Source organism: Ochotona curzoniae, unplaced genomic scaffold, assembly GCF_017591425.1.
Source record: "Ochotona curzoniae isolate NIBS_2020 unplaced genomic scaffold, NIBS_Ocur_1.0 contig_3520, whole genome shotgun sequence".
In the NCBI taxonomy this organism is placed as follows: Eukaryota; Metazoa; Chordata; class Mammalia; order Lagomorpha; family Ochotonidae; genus Ochotona; species Ochotona curzoniae.
Genome location: NW_024465894.1, coordinates 4464275 through 4482907, shown reverse-complemented (window position 1 = coordinate 4482907; position 18633 = coordinate 4464275). Strand labels below are relative to the sequence as shown.

The 18633-nt window shown below is 46.9% G+C and overlaps 1 protein-coding gene across 4 annotated transcripts in view; it reads left to right on the top strand.

The window, feature by feature from the left end:
- The window catches only part of SLC9A8 (solute carrier family 9 member A8), a 58897-nt gene that overhangs the window by 10304 nt on the left and 29960 nt on the right, over window positions 1-18633 (top strand). For 3 of the 4 annotated variants that reach the window (XM_040981330.1, XM_040981331.1, XM_040981328.1), the window contains 4 exons: window positions 8220-8278; window positions 12464-12547; window positions 16556-16657; window positions 17714-17748. In XM_040981330.1, coding sequence (XP_040837264.1) covers window positions 8220-8278; window positions 12464-12547; window positions 16556-16657; window positions 17714-17748 — 280 coding nt within the window. Of the gene's footprint in view, window positions 1-8219; window positions 8279-12463; window positions 12548-16555; window positions 16658-17665; window positions 17749-18633 lie in introns of all 4 variants that reach the window. The other variant, XM_040981332.1, reaches the window with a different exon arrangement.

Below are 18633 nucleotides of genomic sequence, written 5' to 3'. Positions count from 1 at the left end.
AGATCGGAAATGGAGGAGCCAGGACGTGAACCCATATCCATAAGAATGCCAGCATCAGGTTAACCGGGTGCATTGCAGCACCGGCCCCCGAAGTTCCTTCTGAGCGTGTAGTCCTCTAGCGATGGGGTTGGCACCGGGAGAGCATGTTTCCTGTTGGAATTTGCTGTAATTCCAAATGACCATCAGCTGTCTTTCACGTCATCAGGGTGGGCTTTCTGTGCAGTGGTTTAATTAAGATGCCATTTGGCACGCCTGCGTCCCACGTTAGAATCCTTGGGTTTGTTCTCAGTTCCACTTGTGATCCAACTTCCTGCTCTCCCAGGGGATTGACACATTAGCAGGAAGGGTTTTAAGTGGAATATTGTGGGGGGAAAGTCACTCAGTTCCTGAATTACTGACTGAAAGTAATTCTGGGAAAAACAGATACAGCAATTGTGTTCTAATGGCACTTAAGTTCTGCGGAAAAAAAAAAAAACAAAAACAACTTTTGAAAGCTTACCAAAGGAAAATCGCAATGTGTTATAGCTTTCATTGCTTTTAAGACTATCGGAGTCTAACTAAGGTTGGTGCAGCTTAAAATGCTCCTGGGGTACTTTGGTTTTGGTTGGAGAGGAGCCTGTCTTGGTGTTGGAGTAGCTGCCTTAGTGCCGAAGTGCAGTCAGCTATCAGGTTAAGATAGCTGCAGGAGCCTCTGAGGATTTTCTAGGCTGCCAGATCCAAGAAAGAGTTGTAAGAATGGTTCTAATTTTTAGTAACTGAATATATTCATTTGAAAGGGAAAGAGAGAGAGATATGTTCTATCTGCTGGTTAATTCCCCAAATGCCTGCAAAAGTCAAGTCCAGGTAAGGCCAAAACCAGCAGCCTGGACTCAGTCTACATGGCCAGCAGGGACTCGAGTACCTGACCCATCCCCTGCCACCTCCCAGGGTGCACACTGCAGCAAGCTGCTTCAGAAGCAATGCTGGGACTTGAACCCAGGGACCCTGATAGATTGTGAGTGTCCCAGCCAGCAATTTAAGCACTGCATCCTTCCTACCCTGCAAGCCAGCCCAGTCTCTTGGCCTCAGTGGTTGTGCAAACAGGAACCAGAGGGACCATTTATTCTGTGATGTCTTGTTGCTGTTTGGCTACCATCGGCCAAACATGTGCTCTGGGGGTGATAAGTGTACACTTTCACCTGGAGCCTTGCGTTACCATCTTGGTTTTATAGTCATAACCTCATGACTTGGCATTTTTATCATGTATAATTTGTATTTTATACATCAGTCTCTCGGAGATGCCAGCATAGTGAAGACATCTTTATTTCAAAAGGAAGTTGTGAAGCTGTTAATTTAAAACTGTTTTCAAAAAGTTATTTGTGATTGGTTACAAGGTATTATATATATATTATATATGTAATATATATGTATTATATACATATATATTATATAATCTACCACAGGCTTGGGTTTGGTTCTTTGCACTGAGTGTGGCTCACTGCCCCTGTGTTCTCCAGTGCTCGAGGGCCGTGGTAGTCTCCACCCTTCAATGGGTGCTGTGTTGGTTTTCATTCACTGGCCTGGCCAGAGAGTTAGGGAACAGCTTGAGGCCTGTGGACTTGACCTTCCCTACTACAGTGACTGGGTAGGTCAGGGAGTTGACGTGAGAACTCTGCCAACTGTGGAGTATGACCCTGCAACTGAGGAACTGACTGTGGGGTGGGTGAATGGACGTGGACCCACTGCTGTTGATAGCTGTCAGTTGGGTGTCCAGTGTTTGCTGGCCCCATGGGCTCCTCCTCAAGAGGGCGGGGCTTTGGGTTCTGGGTCTGAGACCTGGCTGTGGTCTAGGAATGGGGCAGTGGATTGTGATTTCCCATCTCCTCATGCGTTCCCGTTATGCATGTTTCCAATTATGTGTATTATGGTCCTTGCCCATTATGTGTACTTAAGCAAGGATCCCTCCCTCTGGTCCTGCAAGTCAGGCTCCACTGGGCTTTGCACCTTTGCCCTTAAATGTTTCCATTTGCCTCTGCCTTCCCAGAATTCTGTTGCCATTCCTCCCTGACTCCCCAGTCCTCCCTGCTGCCCAGTGCTGCTGGGAAGCCTGTGTCCTCTCAACCCCTGGGGAGAAGGGTGTCCCTTGGCCATTGCTTCCTGGTGATTGCTCCTGCAGGCCCTCTCCAGGAACCTAGTTACTGTAGGAGTCTTCCAGTCCTGTGCAGAGGTCTTTCTTTGCATACTCACATCTCTGAACCTCCAAACATTTTGTTTTAAAGATTTATTTATATATTTGAAAGGCAGAGTTACAAAGAGAGTGAGACAGTTGGAGATCTCCCATCCTCTGGGTCATTTCCTAGATGGCCGCAATAACCAAGCCTGGTTCAGGCTGAAGCCAGGAGCCAGGAGTCCATCCAGGCCTCCTGTGTGGGTACAAGGGCTTATTTATCAGAAGCTGGGAATCCAGGCCTGGCACCCAGACCCTCCACTGTGGAATGTGTCTATCTCAAGTGGTGGCTTTACTGCTGTGCCAAATGCCTACCCTTCTCTGAACCTCTCAGTCCCTCCCTGGAACCTCTGCTTCAGTTAATATGGCCATTACTTCTTCCGGGAACCCTGTCAGCACTGAGTTTCTACTGTGGGCCTTGGCAGGTATCAAATCCAACCCCAAGTATGCAAATGAACAGACCTTCCCGCCTTCTGCTGTGCCCCACTCCGTCTGTGGTCCAGGACCTCAGCATCTCCTCCTGGGCACACCCCTTGGGCCAGCTGCTATGGGTGGGAAAGCTGACCCTAGTTAAAGTAAGGGACTGGCTTCTGAGCCCTGCCCACCTCTGCCCCGGTCAGTCAGCCATTGGCTACCAGCATGTGTGCAGCTTCCACCATAAGGTGCTCTGCAGCTGCTAAGGACACTGCTGGGGAAGGGGCCAGTGGGGAGCTATAGCAGCCAGTGCTCAGCGGCATCTGGGTTGGGGCAATGGCCCACGGAAGGCAAACTTTACAAAATGAAAAATGCCTCCACCCCAGACCTCACCCCTCAGCTATTCATGGGGATGTCACACAGGTGAAATGCTTGTTTACTCAGATGACAATGGTGACAATAGCGAAAAGCTGGGAACAATCTGAGTGCCCCTTACAGGCTGTCGGGTGGTGCATGAATGTCATGGAGTGCCATAGCCATTAGCACAACAGCAGGATGGGAGTGCTTCCTAGCTCGCTGTGGAATGGCTTTCCAGAGAGTGATGTTCAAAAAAAAAAATCAGTCAAGTGTGGGAACTCTCCTCCTGTTTGTCTTAGGAACGGCTGGATGTGCACATGCATGCTTGCAGTGTAAATAAAGTGAGGGAGGACCAGGGGCTGGTCACAGAAGAAATGTGCAGTTACCCAGGAGCTGGCGACACTGGGGACCTGGGAAGGAGATGAGCAGACAGGGATGAGGGAGACGAGTCTTCACTGTGTGCTGTTTGTATGTTGGTCTGTTTGCTTGTGAGAGTAAGATTCCGTCTACTGGTTCACTCGCTGTGTGCCTGCCACCCAAGCTCGGGAGTCAGATACTCGATCCAGGTCTCCCGTGTGGGTGACGGGGACCCAGCCCCAAGAAGACCTTGCTGCTACTTCGCAGGCTCTGCATTAGCAGGAAGCCAAAATCACAAGTGGAACCAGGTCATCCGCATAAGCACTCAGATGTGGATGCAGGAGTTTAACCAGCATCTTAACCAGGAGGCCAAACACCCACCCTTCCACAGGCTTTTTATACTCCTCTCTACCTTTTAAGTTTTGTACCATATGCATCTGTTACATAATGAAGTAAAAATATAATACTTCCTCTTTAACACAATTCTGGATCTGTTGAATACTACCTAAGTGATCCTGGGCCACAGCCTCAGTTTCCTCACCTGTGAAACCCAGATGAACTCACAGAATTAGACGTTAAGCAGGTGACATTTGGAAACCACTTGTTGTAATGCCTACCTCCCAGCAATCAATAATTGTTGCTGCTAGTAATATTATCTGGGATTGGCACTGTAGTACCTCCGAATAAGCTGCCACATGCAGCATTTCAGTGGGCACTGGTGCAAGTTCCAGATGCTCCACTTCTGAGCCAGTTGCCCTCCAATGCACATGGGAAAATAACAGAAAATAGCCCAAGTTCCTGGGCACCTGCAGCCACATGCAGAGACCTGAATGGAGCTCCTGGCTCATGGCTTCAGTCTGGTGCAGCCATGGTTATTGTGACCATCTGCAGAGTGAACCAACAGGTGGAAGATCTCTGATTCTCTTCCTCTCTGTGTAACAACTTTCAAATAAATAAATAAGTAAACTTTTAATTAGCAATTATCTGTGTGGCCTGGGTTTTGTAGGGTTGTGAAAATGAACTCAAATAGTGCTGATCTTACCTTTTAGTGTAGTGCTTGATGCCCAGCCTCAATGTGTGTTTAGTGCAGTGCAAATTTACGAGTATGAGTGTGTGTACTTTTACTGGGGTTAGGAGGGTGGTGCTCTACACAGTTTGTGCAGCCTTGCTGTTCATACACTTGAAGCCTTGCCCCTGGAGCTAGAAGGATCAGGAAGACTTGTCTGCTGTGATGCTGAGGGTCCCACAGTGTCCTTTGGGTGGGAGATGAGCACTAGCCTTTCAGAGCAGCTAGGCTGTCTCGCATCCGTAGAGTCTTGCCATCATGAGGTGTGCTTGGGAGCTGGCAGACCTGTGCCACGGCTGGCCCTGAGCTCCTGGCTAAGCTGCTTCAGCTGCCGGAGCCCTCCTCCCTGCAGGATTCCCTTGGGGATTAGAAGTGATTGAAAGTGACAAATCCTGGGCCTAGAGGCTCTACACACCCCTTTAGCAATCCCCAGTGCTCTGAATCCAGAGGCGTCTGTGGTGACGTGTGCCTGACATCCCCTGGAGACAAAAGAAAATGCCAGAATTGTGCTTCTATTTCTTTTTAATCTCACTACTTTATGGTGGTATGGTTTTGATTTTCTTTTTCTTTTCTTTTTTTGATATATATTTTTAAATGTATCGTGACACTTTCATGGAATTAGTAATACATGCAAGTTTGTAACTTGAGGATCAGTGTCCAGTGTTATATTTTAGATAGAATTTCCCCCCAGTGGCCAATTGTGTGACATAAATTACTTTCTCCTACAGAACAAATGGATGAGATTTAACTTTGAACGTCACTCTTAACTAATTACTTTCCAGCTGTATTTATTTAATGAAAGGCAGTCAGAGAGGAGGCGAGACCTAGAGAGGGGACTTCTATCTGTTGGTTCACTCCCCAAATGCCTGCAATAGGCCAGGCTACCCCACACCAAAACCAGAAACTCCATCCAGATCTCCCGAATGACAGCGCCCCAAGGCCTTGGGCCATCTTCTGCTCTTTTCCAGGTGCTTTAACAGAGAGCTGAATCACAATGCCCGTCCCTCCCTCTGGTCTGAATTGAATGCTGCCCATAGGTTGTCCTAGGATCACTCTCACAGGATGACTTGCGGCCAGATTGTGGTATCGAGAGTTAAGCTGCATCCCATGTAGCTCCAATTCAAGTCCTGGCCACTGCACATCGGATCCACTTCCCTACTAACGGCCTGGGAGAAGCAGCAGAAAATGTCCCAAGTACTTGGGCTCCTGCCACCCCTGAAGCAGTCGCAGAAGAGGCTCCTGGCTTTGGGTTGCCCAAGCCCCAGCCGCAGCCATTGCAGCCATCTGGAGAGTGAGTCATTGGGTGGAAGAGCACTCCCTTCCTCCTTCTCTTTGTGAACTCTGACATGGTGTTTTACAAAGCTTGCCAGAGACTCTGGAAGAGCAGCACAGTGACTGTCATGTGTAACTGCTGTGCTGCATGTGTAACATTGTCATACTCAAGTTTGTTTTACCCAGGAAAAGATTTAAGCTTTAGTAGGACAGAAAGACACTTTAAAAATGAAATCTGCCAGGCTCAGCACAATAGCCTAGTGGCTAAAGCCCGCTTTGCATGTGCCAGGATCACAGTGAGTGCAGGTTCTAATCCCAGCTGCTCCACTTCCCATCCAGCTCCCTGCTTGTGGCCTGGGAAAGCAGTCGAGGACGGCCCAAAGCCTTGGGACCCTGCACCTGCGTGGGAGACCTGGAAGAAGCTCTTGACTCCTGGCTTTGGATTGGATGTACTCTGGCCATTGTGGCCATTTGCAGAGTGACCCAGCAGATGAAAGATCTTTGTCTCTGTCTCTCCTTCTCTCTGTAACTACCTTTCCAATAAAGATAAATTTTAAAAGAAAGAAAGGAAACCTATTACTATGGAAGGAAGTTTCACTTGTGAAGTAATCAGAAATGATCACAGAATATACATTGAAGCCAAATTAAAATTAAATGAGTTTTTAATTTATTTGTTTTTCAGCTGGGAGTTGGGGGACTTCCTCCAGGCCTCCCATGTGGGTGGCAGAGAGCCAAACACTTGAGCCATCCTTTGCTGCTTTCCCAGGCTCGTTAGCAGGGAGCTGGATTGGAAGTGGAGCAGCCGGGACTCAGAGCAGTGCTATATGGGATGCCGATGTCGCAAGCAGTGGTTTTACCCACTGCACTGCGGCGCTGGCTCTCAGTGGGTACTCTTACAGTGGCATAGGTCAACAGATTTGTTTCAAGCCCCATTAAGAGCAAACAGTCAGAGGACTGTCAGTGCGGGAAGGGTTAAAAATTGAAATACAAGTTCAGCCATGGGCCTTAGGAAATTGAACTTATGTGCTTTTAGGCCATTCGTGTATCTTCTTTTGAGAAAAATCGAGTCAAGTTGTAGCATTTTTGTGGAGCTGTTGAAAGAATAAGGCTTCTGGGGCTGGCATTGTGGTGAAATAAGCTAAGTCTCTGCTTATGGCACCAGCATCCTGCATGGGTGCCAGATGCTCCACTTCCCATCTTGATCCCTGCCCATGGCCTGGAGAAAATAGCAGAGGATGGCTCAGCCCCTTGGGCCCTTTCACCCATGTGGGAGACCCAGAAGAAGCTCCTGGCTCCTGGTTTTGGATTGGCTCATCACAAACACTTGCGGAGTGAACCAGCATTTGGAAACTCTCTCATCCACCCATCCCCTCCCCACCTCCTTTCTCTGTCTCCCCTCTGTAACTCTGCCCTTCAAGCCAGGTCTTGTAGTCCTTGGAGTGTGCTGTGGTGTGCTGGTGCTGGCTGGCTTTGGGTTGTCCTCAGAAGGTGTGCCATTCTGCTTGAGGGTTTGTGCTAGCACAGGCTCCGAGCTATTGAGAGGCCCGGGCAGTTGGCTTTGTGAATCTGGGGCTTGATAGAGCCCTCAGAGGGTACCCCAAGGCGTTGCTCCCAAGGTTCTGGGCAGTGGATCTGTCACAAGAGAGCAGTGCCTGGATGGGAAATGGAGCAGCTAGTATACACACTGGCACCGATGTGGGATGCTGGTATCATTTCTGGGTAACCAGGCCTGAGCCAAGAGGGTCTGTTTTCTTCCAGGAATTCCAAACAACTTTTACTTCAGGTTATTCTCAGCATTTGTGTTTTGTCTTTAACTAAACATTTAATGTAGAGCTGCCATCTGAGGCTGAGAACAAAATTTTGGATTCTTTTTGAAAATGGTGCCTACAGACTTAGCTTGTAAACTTCCTGCCGTTCCACATGGAAGATGGGTAGAAGTTGTAAGAATGACAGGTGTTAGATCTTCCATGCCAAGGCTGGGCAATTTGGCACAGTGACTAGGACAAGACATCCTTTATTGGAGTACCAGGGTTAAAGCCCCAGTCCCACTTCCAATTTGAACTCAGTGCAGGTAGTGCTGATGGCTCCAGTGGTCTCTGCCACCCACGTAGGAGACCCCAGTGCAGTGTCCAGCCCTGACTGGTAGGGACATGAAGAAGAGTAAATCAACTGATGAAAGATGACTCTGTCCCTCTCTCTGCCTTTATCACTCTGATTTTGAAATAAATATTTTAAGTTAAAAAAAGAGTATCTCTTCCATGCCAGACCAAGGTCCTTTGGAGTTGCCTATTAGTGCTTTTTCTCCCTGCCCTTAGAATTTTGTTGACTTCATTATAGTGTGTTTGTCTGAGATGCACATGAGAAACACATGTGGCTGATAAAACTTCATACTCATTTTAATTCTTGTATTTTTAGACAGAGCTTGTAAAACTTTGTGAAAACCGGCTGGAGACGTAGTGGATGATATTTAGCGTCTCTAGAAAAATAAGCCTGTGCTTTGTTTTCTATATCTTAAGTTTATGTTAAACTTCATGTTTTCTCTTCTAGGTATTCTTATGGGAGCAGTTATAAAAATTATAGAGTTTAAAAAGCTGGCAAATTGGAAGGTAGGTCTGTTCAGCTGCATTTTTGGTGTAATTGTAAGTTTTGGTTGTCTATGCTGATGATTATGCTGGCTTTCTTAACATTTCTTGAGTGTCACTGAAACTATTTCTATTGTCCCATTGATGTTGTCTTAAGATTTAGTAAAAGCATGAATATCATACTTAATGTTGTTTTATTGTTGTTTGCATTTTTATAATCTTTATTCACTTGATAGAAAAGGCAAACTAGCAGTAAAGATTAAGCAGTGTTTACTGCTCCCAATTCCATTCAGACAGGTTAAGATAACACCTGTTTGTCTGTGCTGAGGAGCTAAAGCACTTGAGACATTTTAGCTGATCCTGTCTTCCAGACAACCTGGGGAGGTAGATCCGCCAGGTAGATCCACTGCATCTTTCCAGATGAAGGAAGTGACATGGCCAGTGTCCCCAAGCTAGAGAGCAAGCACTGGGGTTTCACCCCTGGCCCTGCATGGTTTTTCCCAGCGTCAGTTGCTAATGGAAAGACCACTGTAGGTTTTTTTTTTTTCCTAAAGATTAATTTGTTTTTATTGGAAAGTCAGATATACAGACAGAAGGAGAGACAGAGAGGAAGATCTTCCATCCGCTGGTTCACTCTCTAAGACTAGACATACTGCCTGGGTAGTTATTACCCACTCATCTGTTGGATTTGATTTCAAGTCGCTTGATCAAAATGTGATGCAAAAGCAATTCAAATTTTTAATTTGCTTTTAAGATATTATTATTTAAAAGATTTTTTTAATTTTTATTGAAAAGTCAGATATACAGAGAGAGAAGAGACCGAGAGAAAGATCTTGAATCTGTTGATTCATTCCCCAAGCGGCCGCAACAGCTGGAGCTGTGCCAATTCGGAGCCAGGAGTCTCCCATACAGGTGCAGGATCCCAAGGCTTTGGGCCATACTCTGCTGCTTTCCCAGGCCACAAGCAGGGAGCTGGATGGGAAGCGGGGCAGCCAGGATTAGAACTGGTGCCCGTATGGGATCCTGGCACGCGCAAAGCGAGGATTTTAACCACTAGACTGCTGCGCCAGGCCCAGATATTATCACCCTGTATAAAATTCTGTCAGTTTCACATAGAAATATGAACTTGTTGCTTTTCTGGAGAAAGCAGAAGCTGTCTTAACATCAGGCCTGTTAGTGATCTGCAGTCCCGCACGTTGGCTGGCTTCCTGCATCTGGCTGTGTGGTAGGGAAGCCTGGCATTGGTGACCTCATGCTGAGCAATCAGAGCTGATGGAGATTGGCTCTCACCTCCGGTCCAATGTGCTTCAGTGTCACTGATTCCCTACCCACTACCCGCTGCAGTGTTCTCTTTCAAAATGAAGTGGGTGATGCTGTGATTAAGTGCTGAAAGAGTTGTTCAGGCAGCCAGCTCCTGACCTGCGGAAAAGACGAACTGTCTAGGCCATGCTGGCCAGTGACCTCCTGGAGGAGCTGACACCAGTGGGAAACAGGACACCTTCCTGGCAGCTGGTGTGCAGGGAGCAGCAGAAGACAGGAGAGCCATGAAGGAGCCTGGCATCGTCCCACGAAGCTCTGCCTGCAGGTTGCCCTGCTGGGTCTGCCTTCTGCCTTCACTGTCTGTGTGCAATGCATTTCTTCATAGGAATTTTTAAATTTGTGTACATTTTAGCAGTTTGTTTTTAGGATTTTATGTCTCTGAGAGACAACGAGGCTACGAGAGAACTTTGATCTGCTGTTCCACTTCCCAGATGCTCACAAAAGCCCAGAGTTGGTACAGGGACCCAGCTGCTGGACCCATTGCCTGTGCATTAGCAGGACGCTGGAATTAGGTGTGGAACTGGGACTGAGTCCTCCAGGCCGAGTTGTAGGTTTCCCTGTCCAAGATCCTAACGGCTAGCTGCCCCTATTTTTTATTATGGGAAAATACACATAATATAAAATTCCCCAGTTGAGCCATTTTGTAAATGTACCATTCAGTAACATTAATCATTTCACAATGTTGAACCACTGTCTATTTCCAGAATTTTCTCCATCTCAAACTGAGAAGTCACTGCCCCTGCCGCACTCCCCCCATCACCTGTAACCTGCTTTCCGCCCCTTCTCCCTGCTTGTTACCATATGCAAGTAGAATCATGTGGAATTTATCCTGGTGTATTTTAGTAGCAGAATGTTCCCATGGTTCATGGTATCAGGCATCAGAATTTAGTTTCTTTTTGTGGGTGGATAATCCTCTTTTTGATGTATCTACCCCAATTTGCTTCCTTGTATCTTGATTGGAGTGATGATGTACACATGGGTATATCGTATAATCTTAGTTTATGTCAGAAACCAATGCCGTTTGCATAAATAGCAGTGGTGGAATAAAACAAAGCTGCAAGGACTCCTGCCACTGCCCCAGGCCGGGCTTTGCTGTCTTGCCTAGTGGACTGGCACACTGGAAAGGGCTTTAGCCGGAGGCAGTGCTGGCCTGAGTTGTCCTGCTTTCACAGCATTGGGTGCACACTGCTAAGTGCCACCTGGAATCCCTTCCACCCACTGGGGAGATGTTGCCAGAAGGGGCTGGGCCTTTGACCATTTCCCTGAAGGCAGAGGACATGGCTGCCTGAGGCTGCAGTGAGGGATGACCTCCAGCTGGGTGCGTCCAGCCATGCACTCATTCCCACACAGTCCTGAGAGCCCCAAGTCAGGATCCTGTGTCCTCATGGGACTCCTCCCCACCCCCCCAGCTCTGGGGAGGCTGCCACCCTGCCTTGCCCAGGTGCTCGTCCCCATCTCCCTGTGGCCTCCTTCTGCTAGTCACCATGTATCCTTTTCTGTCCCTTACAGTTGCACTGCTGGATGTAGGGCCCACCTGACTCTTACCTTCATTGCAGCTACAGACACATGCGCCGTGCAAGACCACAGTCTAAGGGGCCTGTTCTCCCAGGGGATTTGGTGTTGGACATTCTGAAAGGATCTGTGCAGTGGTCCCACCACACAGACCCTGAAAACAGACCTACAAAACACAGCCCTCAGCCTGTTCCTTTTTGTGTCGCCCCAGTCTGCATCATGAGCTTGTAATGCTGTTATTTTAAGAGTTAGTAAGGCATTTTTCAGAAATCATCACTTGCTTCTATTCTGAGCCTTTTTTTGAATGTTATTTTAGTCTTTATGGTAGCAGCTGTACATGTGTGAGGATACATTTAATCCTTCTTTTGAATAAGGATTTTGATAAGAAATCAAGCATAAGCTTGTGACATGGAGCTATTCACATGAAAAGGGGCCTGATTTTGCAATTGTAAGGAGCCTATTATATGTCAATGTTTGGGGTTTAAAGACTAGTAGCTTTTCCCCAGTGTCACCAGCAACTAAAGAGATGGGTTAATTAGGAACATGAAATTCCACATTAAGAATACGTTTCAGGCCTAGCAAGATAGCCTAGTGGCTGAAGTCTTCACCTTACATCTGCCAGGATCCCATATGGCCACCAGTTCTAATCCCAGCTATTTCACTTCCCTTCTAGCTCCCTGCTTGTGGGCTAGGAAAGCAGTAGAGGACAGCTCAAAGCCTTGGGACCCTGCACCCATGCAGGAGACCAATAAGAAGCTCCTGACTGTTGGTTTCAGATCAGCTCAGCTCTAGCCATTGTGGCTACTTGAGGAGTGAGCCAGTGGATGGAAGATCTTTCTCTGTTTCTTCTCTCTATAAATCTGACTTTTCAGTAATAATAATTTAAAAAAAAGAATACCTTTTCATAATGGCACTAAACATTCGAATCAAAGGCGTGGCAATGAGTCAGCTTCATGGACCACAGCCCGGGTCACTAGATGCCAGTTTAGGGACTGTCTCATTAGGAAGGCAGCATGGTGAGTGTCAGGCAGAAGCCTGGAGGGTCTGTATGAAGTGTGTGTAGGACTGACTTCCCAAAGGGATCCTGCAGGATTCTGATTTGTGTACTTGTTTTTCAAACTTTTCATTTTGAATAAAAAATTTCTATATGAATTTCCTTTCCTTCCTACAGGACAGAAATCAGTGCTATGTGTTTGAAAGTAATTCGTCGTGCTCTTTCTTCTGCTGGTCACTTAAAAACGTCTCATCCTACATTTTAGAAAGCAGTTTTATTTGAGGGCTGGAGTGGGAGGGTCTCTACTGAGAGACCCTTCATTACAAATCCATTTCTACTACCAAAATTCCAACTCTCTGAAGCTGCCCATTTTGTATTTGCAGGAAGAAGAAATGTTTCGTCCCAATATGTTTTTCCTCCTCTTACTGCCACCTATCATCTTTGAGTCCGGGTACTCGTTGCACAAGGTAAGGCTCAGATGCACGCGTGGCTTCTCATGCTGTGGGGACGCAGGGTCTTTCCAAACTCGGCTGCTCACTTAGCAGGGCTGAGTCTGTTCTCCCAGGGAGCACAGCCAAGTCCCAACTGTAAGTTTAGACTTCCCAAGAAAGCAGACACAGTTCATTGGCTGCCTCGGTTCCAGGTTCCGGGCCATGTGACCCATCGACCCAGTGTGTTCTGTAGAGGAAGTTGGCCAGGGTGATTTTATGTGGGCCACAGATGAAATGGCTCCTCTTCTTGCACACAGACTAACACACATGAACAGGACAGACTTCCTTGGGACGATAGTGATGTGTGCCTCTATCAGCTCCTGTCTGGTGCCCTCTCTGTGCCCTGGCCTGGGCCCCAGTCTACTCACTGTCTTACCATCCCCCTGCCCTGCTGCCTGCCAGTCCTGAGCCTCATCCTTGCCCTGGTCCTTAAATCCCAAAGCAGCTCCCTGGCCTGGAGGGGCAGCTGTGTCACAGACCCTGCCAGTTTCTCTTCTGCCTTGGGCTTGCCAGGTCACTGTCTCATCATTCACTCTGCCAGCCTGGGGACTTCACTGTTCAAACGTGTGTGTGTGTGTACAGAATTTTCTTTGTCTTATAAATGTCCTGGAATATAAATGGTTTAACATAAAATACTAATAGTAACACATTTCTTCTGTGTACGTAATAAAACACCCAGAAGGGTGTCAGTGGCTGTCCTTCTGGTCACATGCTGCCCCCTGCAGGTTCCGTGTTAGTAGAGTAGGAATTAAATACAAAAGAAATACCCCAAACCCTGCTTGCTGGGCTACTTTGGGGTGGAAGGATGTGGGCAAAATGCCACTCACCACATTAAGTAAAGGGAGGGCCTCTTGTTGCTGTTGTTAATAGTTTCCTAAGATGGAAGTTGCATTTATCACTTAAGTTTTGGTGGAAAATTACAAATTAAATGTTCCTAGGCAATTTATTCAAAGAAAATGTGAAAAAGTAACCTAATGCAAAAAAAAAAAAAAAAAAAATTCCCAAGTCCTACAGTAAAGGATGTGTCAGATAAAATTTTTTTAAAGATTTATTTATTTTTACTGCAAAGTCAGATATATATAGAGAGGAGCAGAGACAGACAGAAATATCTTCCATCTGATGATTCACTCCCCAAGTGACTGCAACAACCAGAGCTGAGCCTGTCCAAAACCAGGAACTCTTCCAGGTCTCCCCATGCAGGTGCAGGGTCCCAAGGCTTTGGGCCATCCTCCACTGCTTTCTCAGGCCATAAGCAGGGAGCTGGATGGGAAGCGGGTCTTCTGGGATATGAACCTGTGCCTGTATGGGATCCTGGCATGTTCAAGGCAAAGACTTTAGCTGCTAGGCAATGGCACTGGGCCCCAGATAAATATTTTTTAAAAAGAAATTAAAAGGAATTGAAGGCAAAGGTCAGCATCTTTTCATTTTTATTTTATAAGCAAATCTTAAAAGCAGGTTTTGAAAGCATTACAAAATAAATGTGACAGTTTATGTAAAAGGGACAGATGTCAATTGGAAATCCCAATTGAGAAATTTTTGTTTCTTTCCTGCCCATCCTTAAAGAAGATAAGAAATGGGGAGTGGGGCCAGCATTGATAGCTCACCTGGCTGGTCCTTATCCAGCAAGTTGGGTATCCGAAATGGACACCAGTTCATGTCCCAGCTGTTCCACTTCCCATCCAGCTCCCTGCTATTGGCTGAGGAAAGCAGTAGAGGATGGGCCAAAGCCTTGGTACTCTGTACCCAGGTGGGAGACCCAGAGGAGGCTCCTGGCTCCTGACTTTGGATTAACTCAACTCTGACCATTGTGGACATTTGGGAGTGAGTCAGTGGATGGAAGATCCTTCTGTAAATCTGACCTGCCTTTCCAATAAATATAATTTTTGTAATGAAAAAACTTTGAATTAAATGCATTACTGTAATATCTCATATAGTTACTTACACAAATGCAAATGCATTTCAGGAACATGATCATAAATTAGTGAGCATGAAGTAGGGAGCTCCTGGTTCTTTAGATGGCAAATGTCACATAAAGAATAGAGAGACACAGGGAAATATGCTCTCTGTGGCTAAGGGATGTGCTTCTAGTATGCTAACTGAAATGTGGGGAAATTTTTAGTATCAAAATTTGTGTTAACCACCTGCATAATTGTGACCAGTCCAGGTAGCCTAATGTGTTCTTAAATAACAAAGCAGCCATTTGTAGAGAAAATTCATAGATCAGAGCCCTGAATTTAAGGGGAAAAAACAAGTCACTGTGTTTGCCCTGAGTTATTTTAAGATCCTTTGTGCATTGCAGATTGATAGACCAAACAATAGAGTTGGACGTCAGATTATGGAACAGCCAAACTAGTACTACAGAGAAACTTCCTGAAGGAGGCTGACTTTGGGAGGGCTGTCACTTCCTAGCCAGACACACTCACTGCTTTGAAGTGAGCGATGGGACAGCAGTTCGTGTGCGTGCTCACACTCCAGGCTATCGCAGCTCCTTTGTGTTGCTTCCTGAGTGGCTCAGTAAGATCAAGTAAGCTTGATCTCCCTAACCTTAGGGAAATTTGAAAGCTGTAGCCATGTTCCTTGGACTCAGATATTTTCTCTTAATTAATATGAAATATGGATAGAAACATAATGTATCCATTCTACTTCACGAAACCAATAGTTTGAAATGAATTATTAAAAAGTTTTGGACACTGGGGCTGTGGTGTTGCAAGTAAAGCTGCTGTCTGCCATGCTGGCATCCTAACTGGGTGCCAGTGTGCATCCCAGCTGCTCTGCCTCTGATCCTGCTCCCACTAATGTGCTTGGGAAAGCAACAGGGGAGGGCTGAGTGCTTAGGACCCTACACCTACATGGGAGACCAGGAGGAAACTCCTGGCTCATGGCTTTAGACTGGCCCCAGTTTAGCCATTGCGGCCATCTGAGTAGTGAAACCAGCAGATGAAAGAGCGCTTTCTCTCTCTATTTCTGTTTATCCCCTTTTCTTTCTATAACTCTACCTTTCAAATAAATAAATAAATCCTTTTTTTAAAAAAAAGAGACATCAAAAAGGAATTATTGATAATACAACCTATTTTCTAGATATTGTTTGTAATGATTATTGTGCTTTTTATTAATTAAGTGAAAAGTTATATAGATTTGGAAGTTTTTAATTTTTACTTATTTGAAAGAGTACCGCAAATGCATGCCTGTAGCAGCAGAGGCTGGGACAGGCCAATGTCTGGAGTTGTTGACTGTGTCTGGGTCTCCCACGTGCGCTGCTGGGACACAAGTACAAGAGCCGTCACCTGCTGCCTTCTGGAGTGCACATTAGCAGGAAGATGGAATCAGAAGTAGATCTAGACTTGAACCAAGGCCTGATTCATGGTACCGGAAGTGACATGTCAACCACTGCACCAATGTCCACCCCGGATTCGGGGATTTGATTAGTGCCTGCTCCTTGGTCATCTGCCATCTGACAGGCACTATGATAGTGACCGATGTGCAAAGACCAACATGGATCGTTGCTCCCACCAAGCCTGAAGTCTCAGTGGGCAGACTGTAATCCATCAGTCAGAGAAGTAAGTCAGATGTCACCCACACATGATCACTGTAGCTTAAGAGCACAGAGCGAAAGCTGAGTGGGGAGCTGTCTCACTGATCAGGCAGGTGGGAAATGTCCTGAGATCTTGGGCTATTCTGAGTTCACCCTGCAGGACGAAAGGCAGCAGAGTGCCAGGGGGAGAGGGCTCCCCAGGGGTCACGCCATTCAGGGAAATGGGGTCTGAGTGAAGCAGCACAAGCCGGTGGATCTCCATTGGAGGCAGAAGGGAAGGGTGCAGGAAGAGGAGCTCACTGGAGGCTGCTGCCATGGTCCAGGTGAGAGATGAGCGTGAGTGACACGGGCGCTGCAGTCGGGGGCAGCTGCTGGCACCTTCACTGAGAATCAAGCCTGAGCCCAGGGCTGGCTTTTCTGATCCTTTCTCTGATTTCTGTCCTTTCTAACAGGGTAACTTTTTTCAAAACATTGGTTCCATCACTCTGTTTGCTGTTTTTGGGACGGCGATCTCCGCTTTTGTAGTAGGTGGAGGAATTTATTTCCTAGGTCAGGTAAGAGAAACATTTTTAAACCCTTTGAAATCATGTACTTGGAGCTAGTGCAGGGAGGTGGGGCGGGGCCCCTCATGCGCCCTGGGTTTCACTTTCGGAGTGAACACCACCCACATCCCCCTCTCAGGAGGAGACCCTATCCTGTGGGAGGCATAGGAAACTGCAGGTACCCCCCAGAGCTTTGGAACTGAGTCAATGTAATTCCCCAAAGTAGCTGATTTTACTTGCAAGCCATTACTGTCTTGACATTGGATTGCCTAAAAATACGTAGTATCGGGGTCTGCAGGTTATATTCTACTGTGTTGTCAGGTAGACCGAATCAGGGTTGAAGAGTGTTTAAATTGAGATTTGAATTTTAACATCAAAGATAATTCCAGATCTGATTCCTCAATTCTAAGCTGCCTGTCTGTAGAACTGTACACCCTGGGTTCTGGCCCACAGCTCACTTACCTCCCAGGGGTGTCGGTGGAATGTCCTGTACTTTGGACTTCACGTGAATTTAAATGGCTTTAGACCCCACGGAGCCAGAGAGGTCCCATCAGTAGCTTTGCAGCATGCTTTTCCATGCCTGTCCCAGTTCTTCCCCATCTGTGTCAGTTGCAGAAAGCTCGCTGCCCCAGTTCTGACAGCTAAGTTGAGGTTAAGCTCGCTGGACAGCCGGCAGAGCTTCTCTCGTGGGCTGGCAGTTTTCTTCTCTTGCTGGTTGAAGCCCACCCCAGCCGATTCTCAGACGTAGTGCCACCGCCTTGGCACCAGAGTCCCGCTGCCATGCAGCTTCATGTGTTGTTCAGCTCTGTCAGACACAGACTCGAGAGAAGAAAACTCCAGTTCAGCGGGCCTGGAAAAGGCGGCCTTGTTAGTCATACTGTTGCTGTCTGCTGGCTGGTGCGTGCTTAGTAAACTCCGGAGTCTCTATTTATCAAGAGGTTTGGAAACAGAAGATGAATGTCCTTATTAGCTTGTAATGAAACGCTAATGGACATTTTAATCTTCTTGGCTGTTCTCCAGGGGTTTTTTTGTGTGTGTGTCTGTGTGTTTGTGTGTTTTATTTTACAGGCTGATGTAATCTCTAAACTCAACATGACAGACAGGTAAATCCTCCTTCTTGTAACATTCACGAGATGGCTGCTCAGAACAGGAAAAATTCCCTCCACATTGCTTATTGGGTGTGGTTCTCTGTGTGTGTGCTGCTGCTGCTGCCTTCTGTACGCTGGATCAAATTGTGCCTCTGAAATTAATAAAAATTTGATTGAGGCATTTTGAAGACCCTTAGAGCTTCTTTGGTTGAAATGGTTGATTTGATTGAAGCTTTGGAGGGAATAATTCCACTTGGTTTTTGTTACGCCTTTCTCCACACGTACATCGTCACCATCCTTGTATTAGGAATCAGCCTCCACAGATTTCTAGCTCTTTCCCACAGCCGTGATGAAAGGCTGTCTAGTCTTGGTAAATTTGGATTGGAAATGGGGGCGAGGTGGAACTGCATTCTGGGATCCTTGCCGTACCTGGCTGGGGCAACAGGCTGGGCCAAGAGTGACCTGGACAGCTGTGTCTGAGGAGGGCCCAGTTGAGTGTGGGGCAGTGTGTGCAGGCCTAGTACAGCTGGCTCGCCTTCATGACTAGTGTCTCTTGCAGCTCTGCCCAGAGCACCCGTGTACACCCAGCACCAGATGTGTTCTGGGGAACAGCTTCGATGGGGCTGGGAAGTGGGGCCAAGGGCTTAGCCCCAGGTACACCAATGGGGCCAGCCAGCCAGAGCTCTGAGTCCTTAGCAGCAACTCAGCAACCAGAGAGGAGACTCTTAGAATGCTGCCCTGCAAGATGTGCTTTTGGTAACAGGTGCAGTCCCATTTCCTCCACCTCCCCACCGGGACATAGATTTTGTAGCTTTTAATGAGGTAGTTTTGATAGGACAGTCCATTCTCCAACTCTGGTTCCACATTGAGGTATTCAGCCAATCGTAGATCAAAAATACT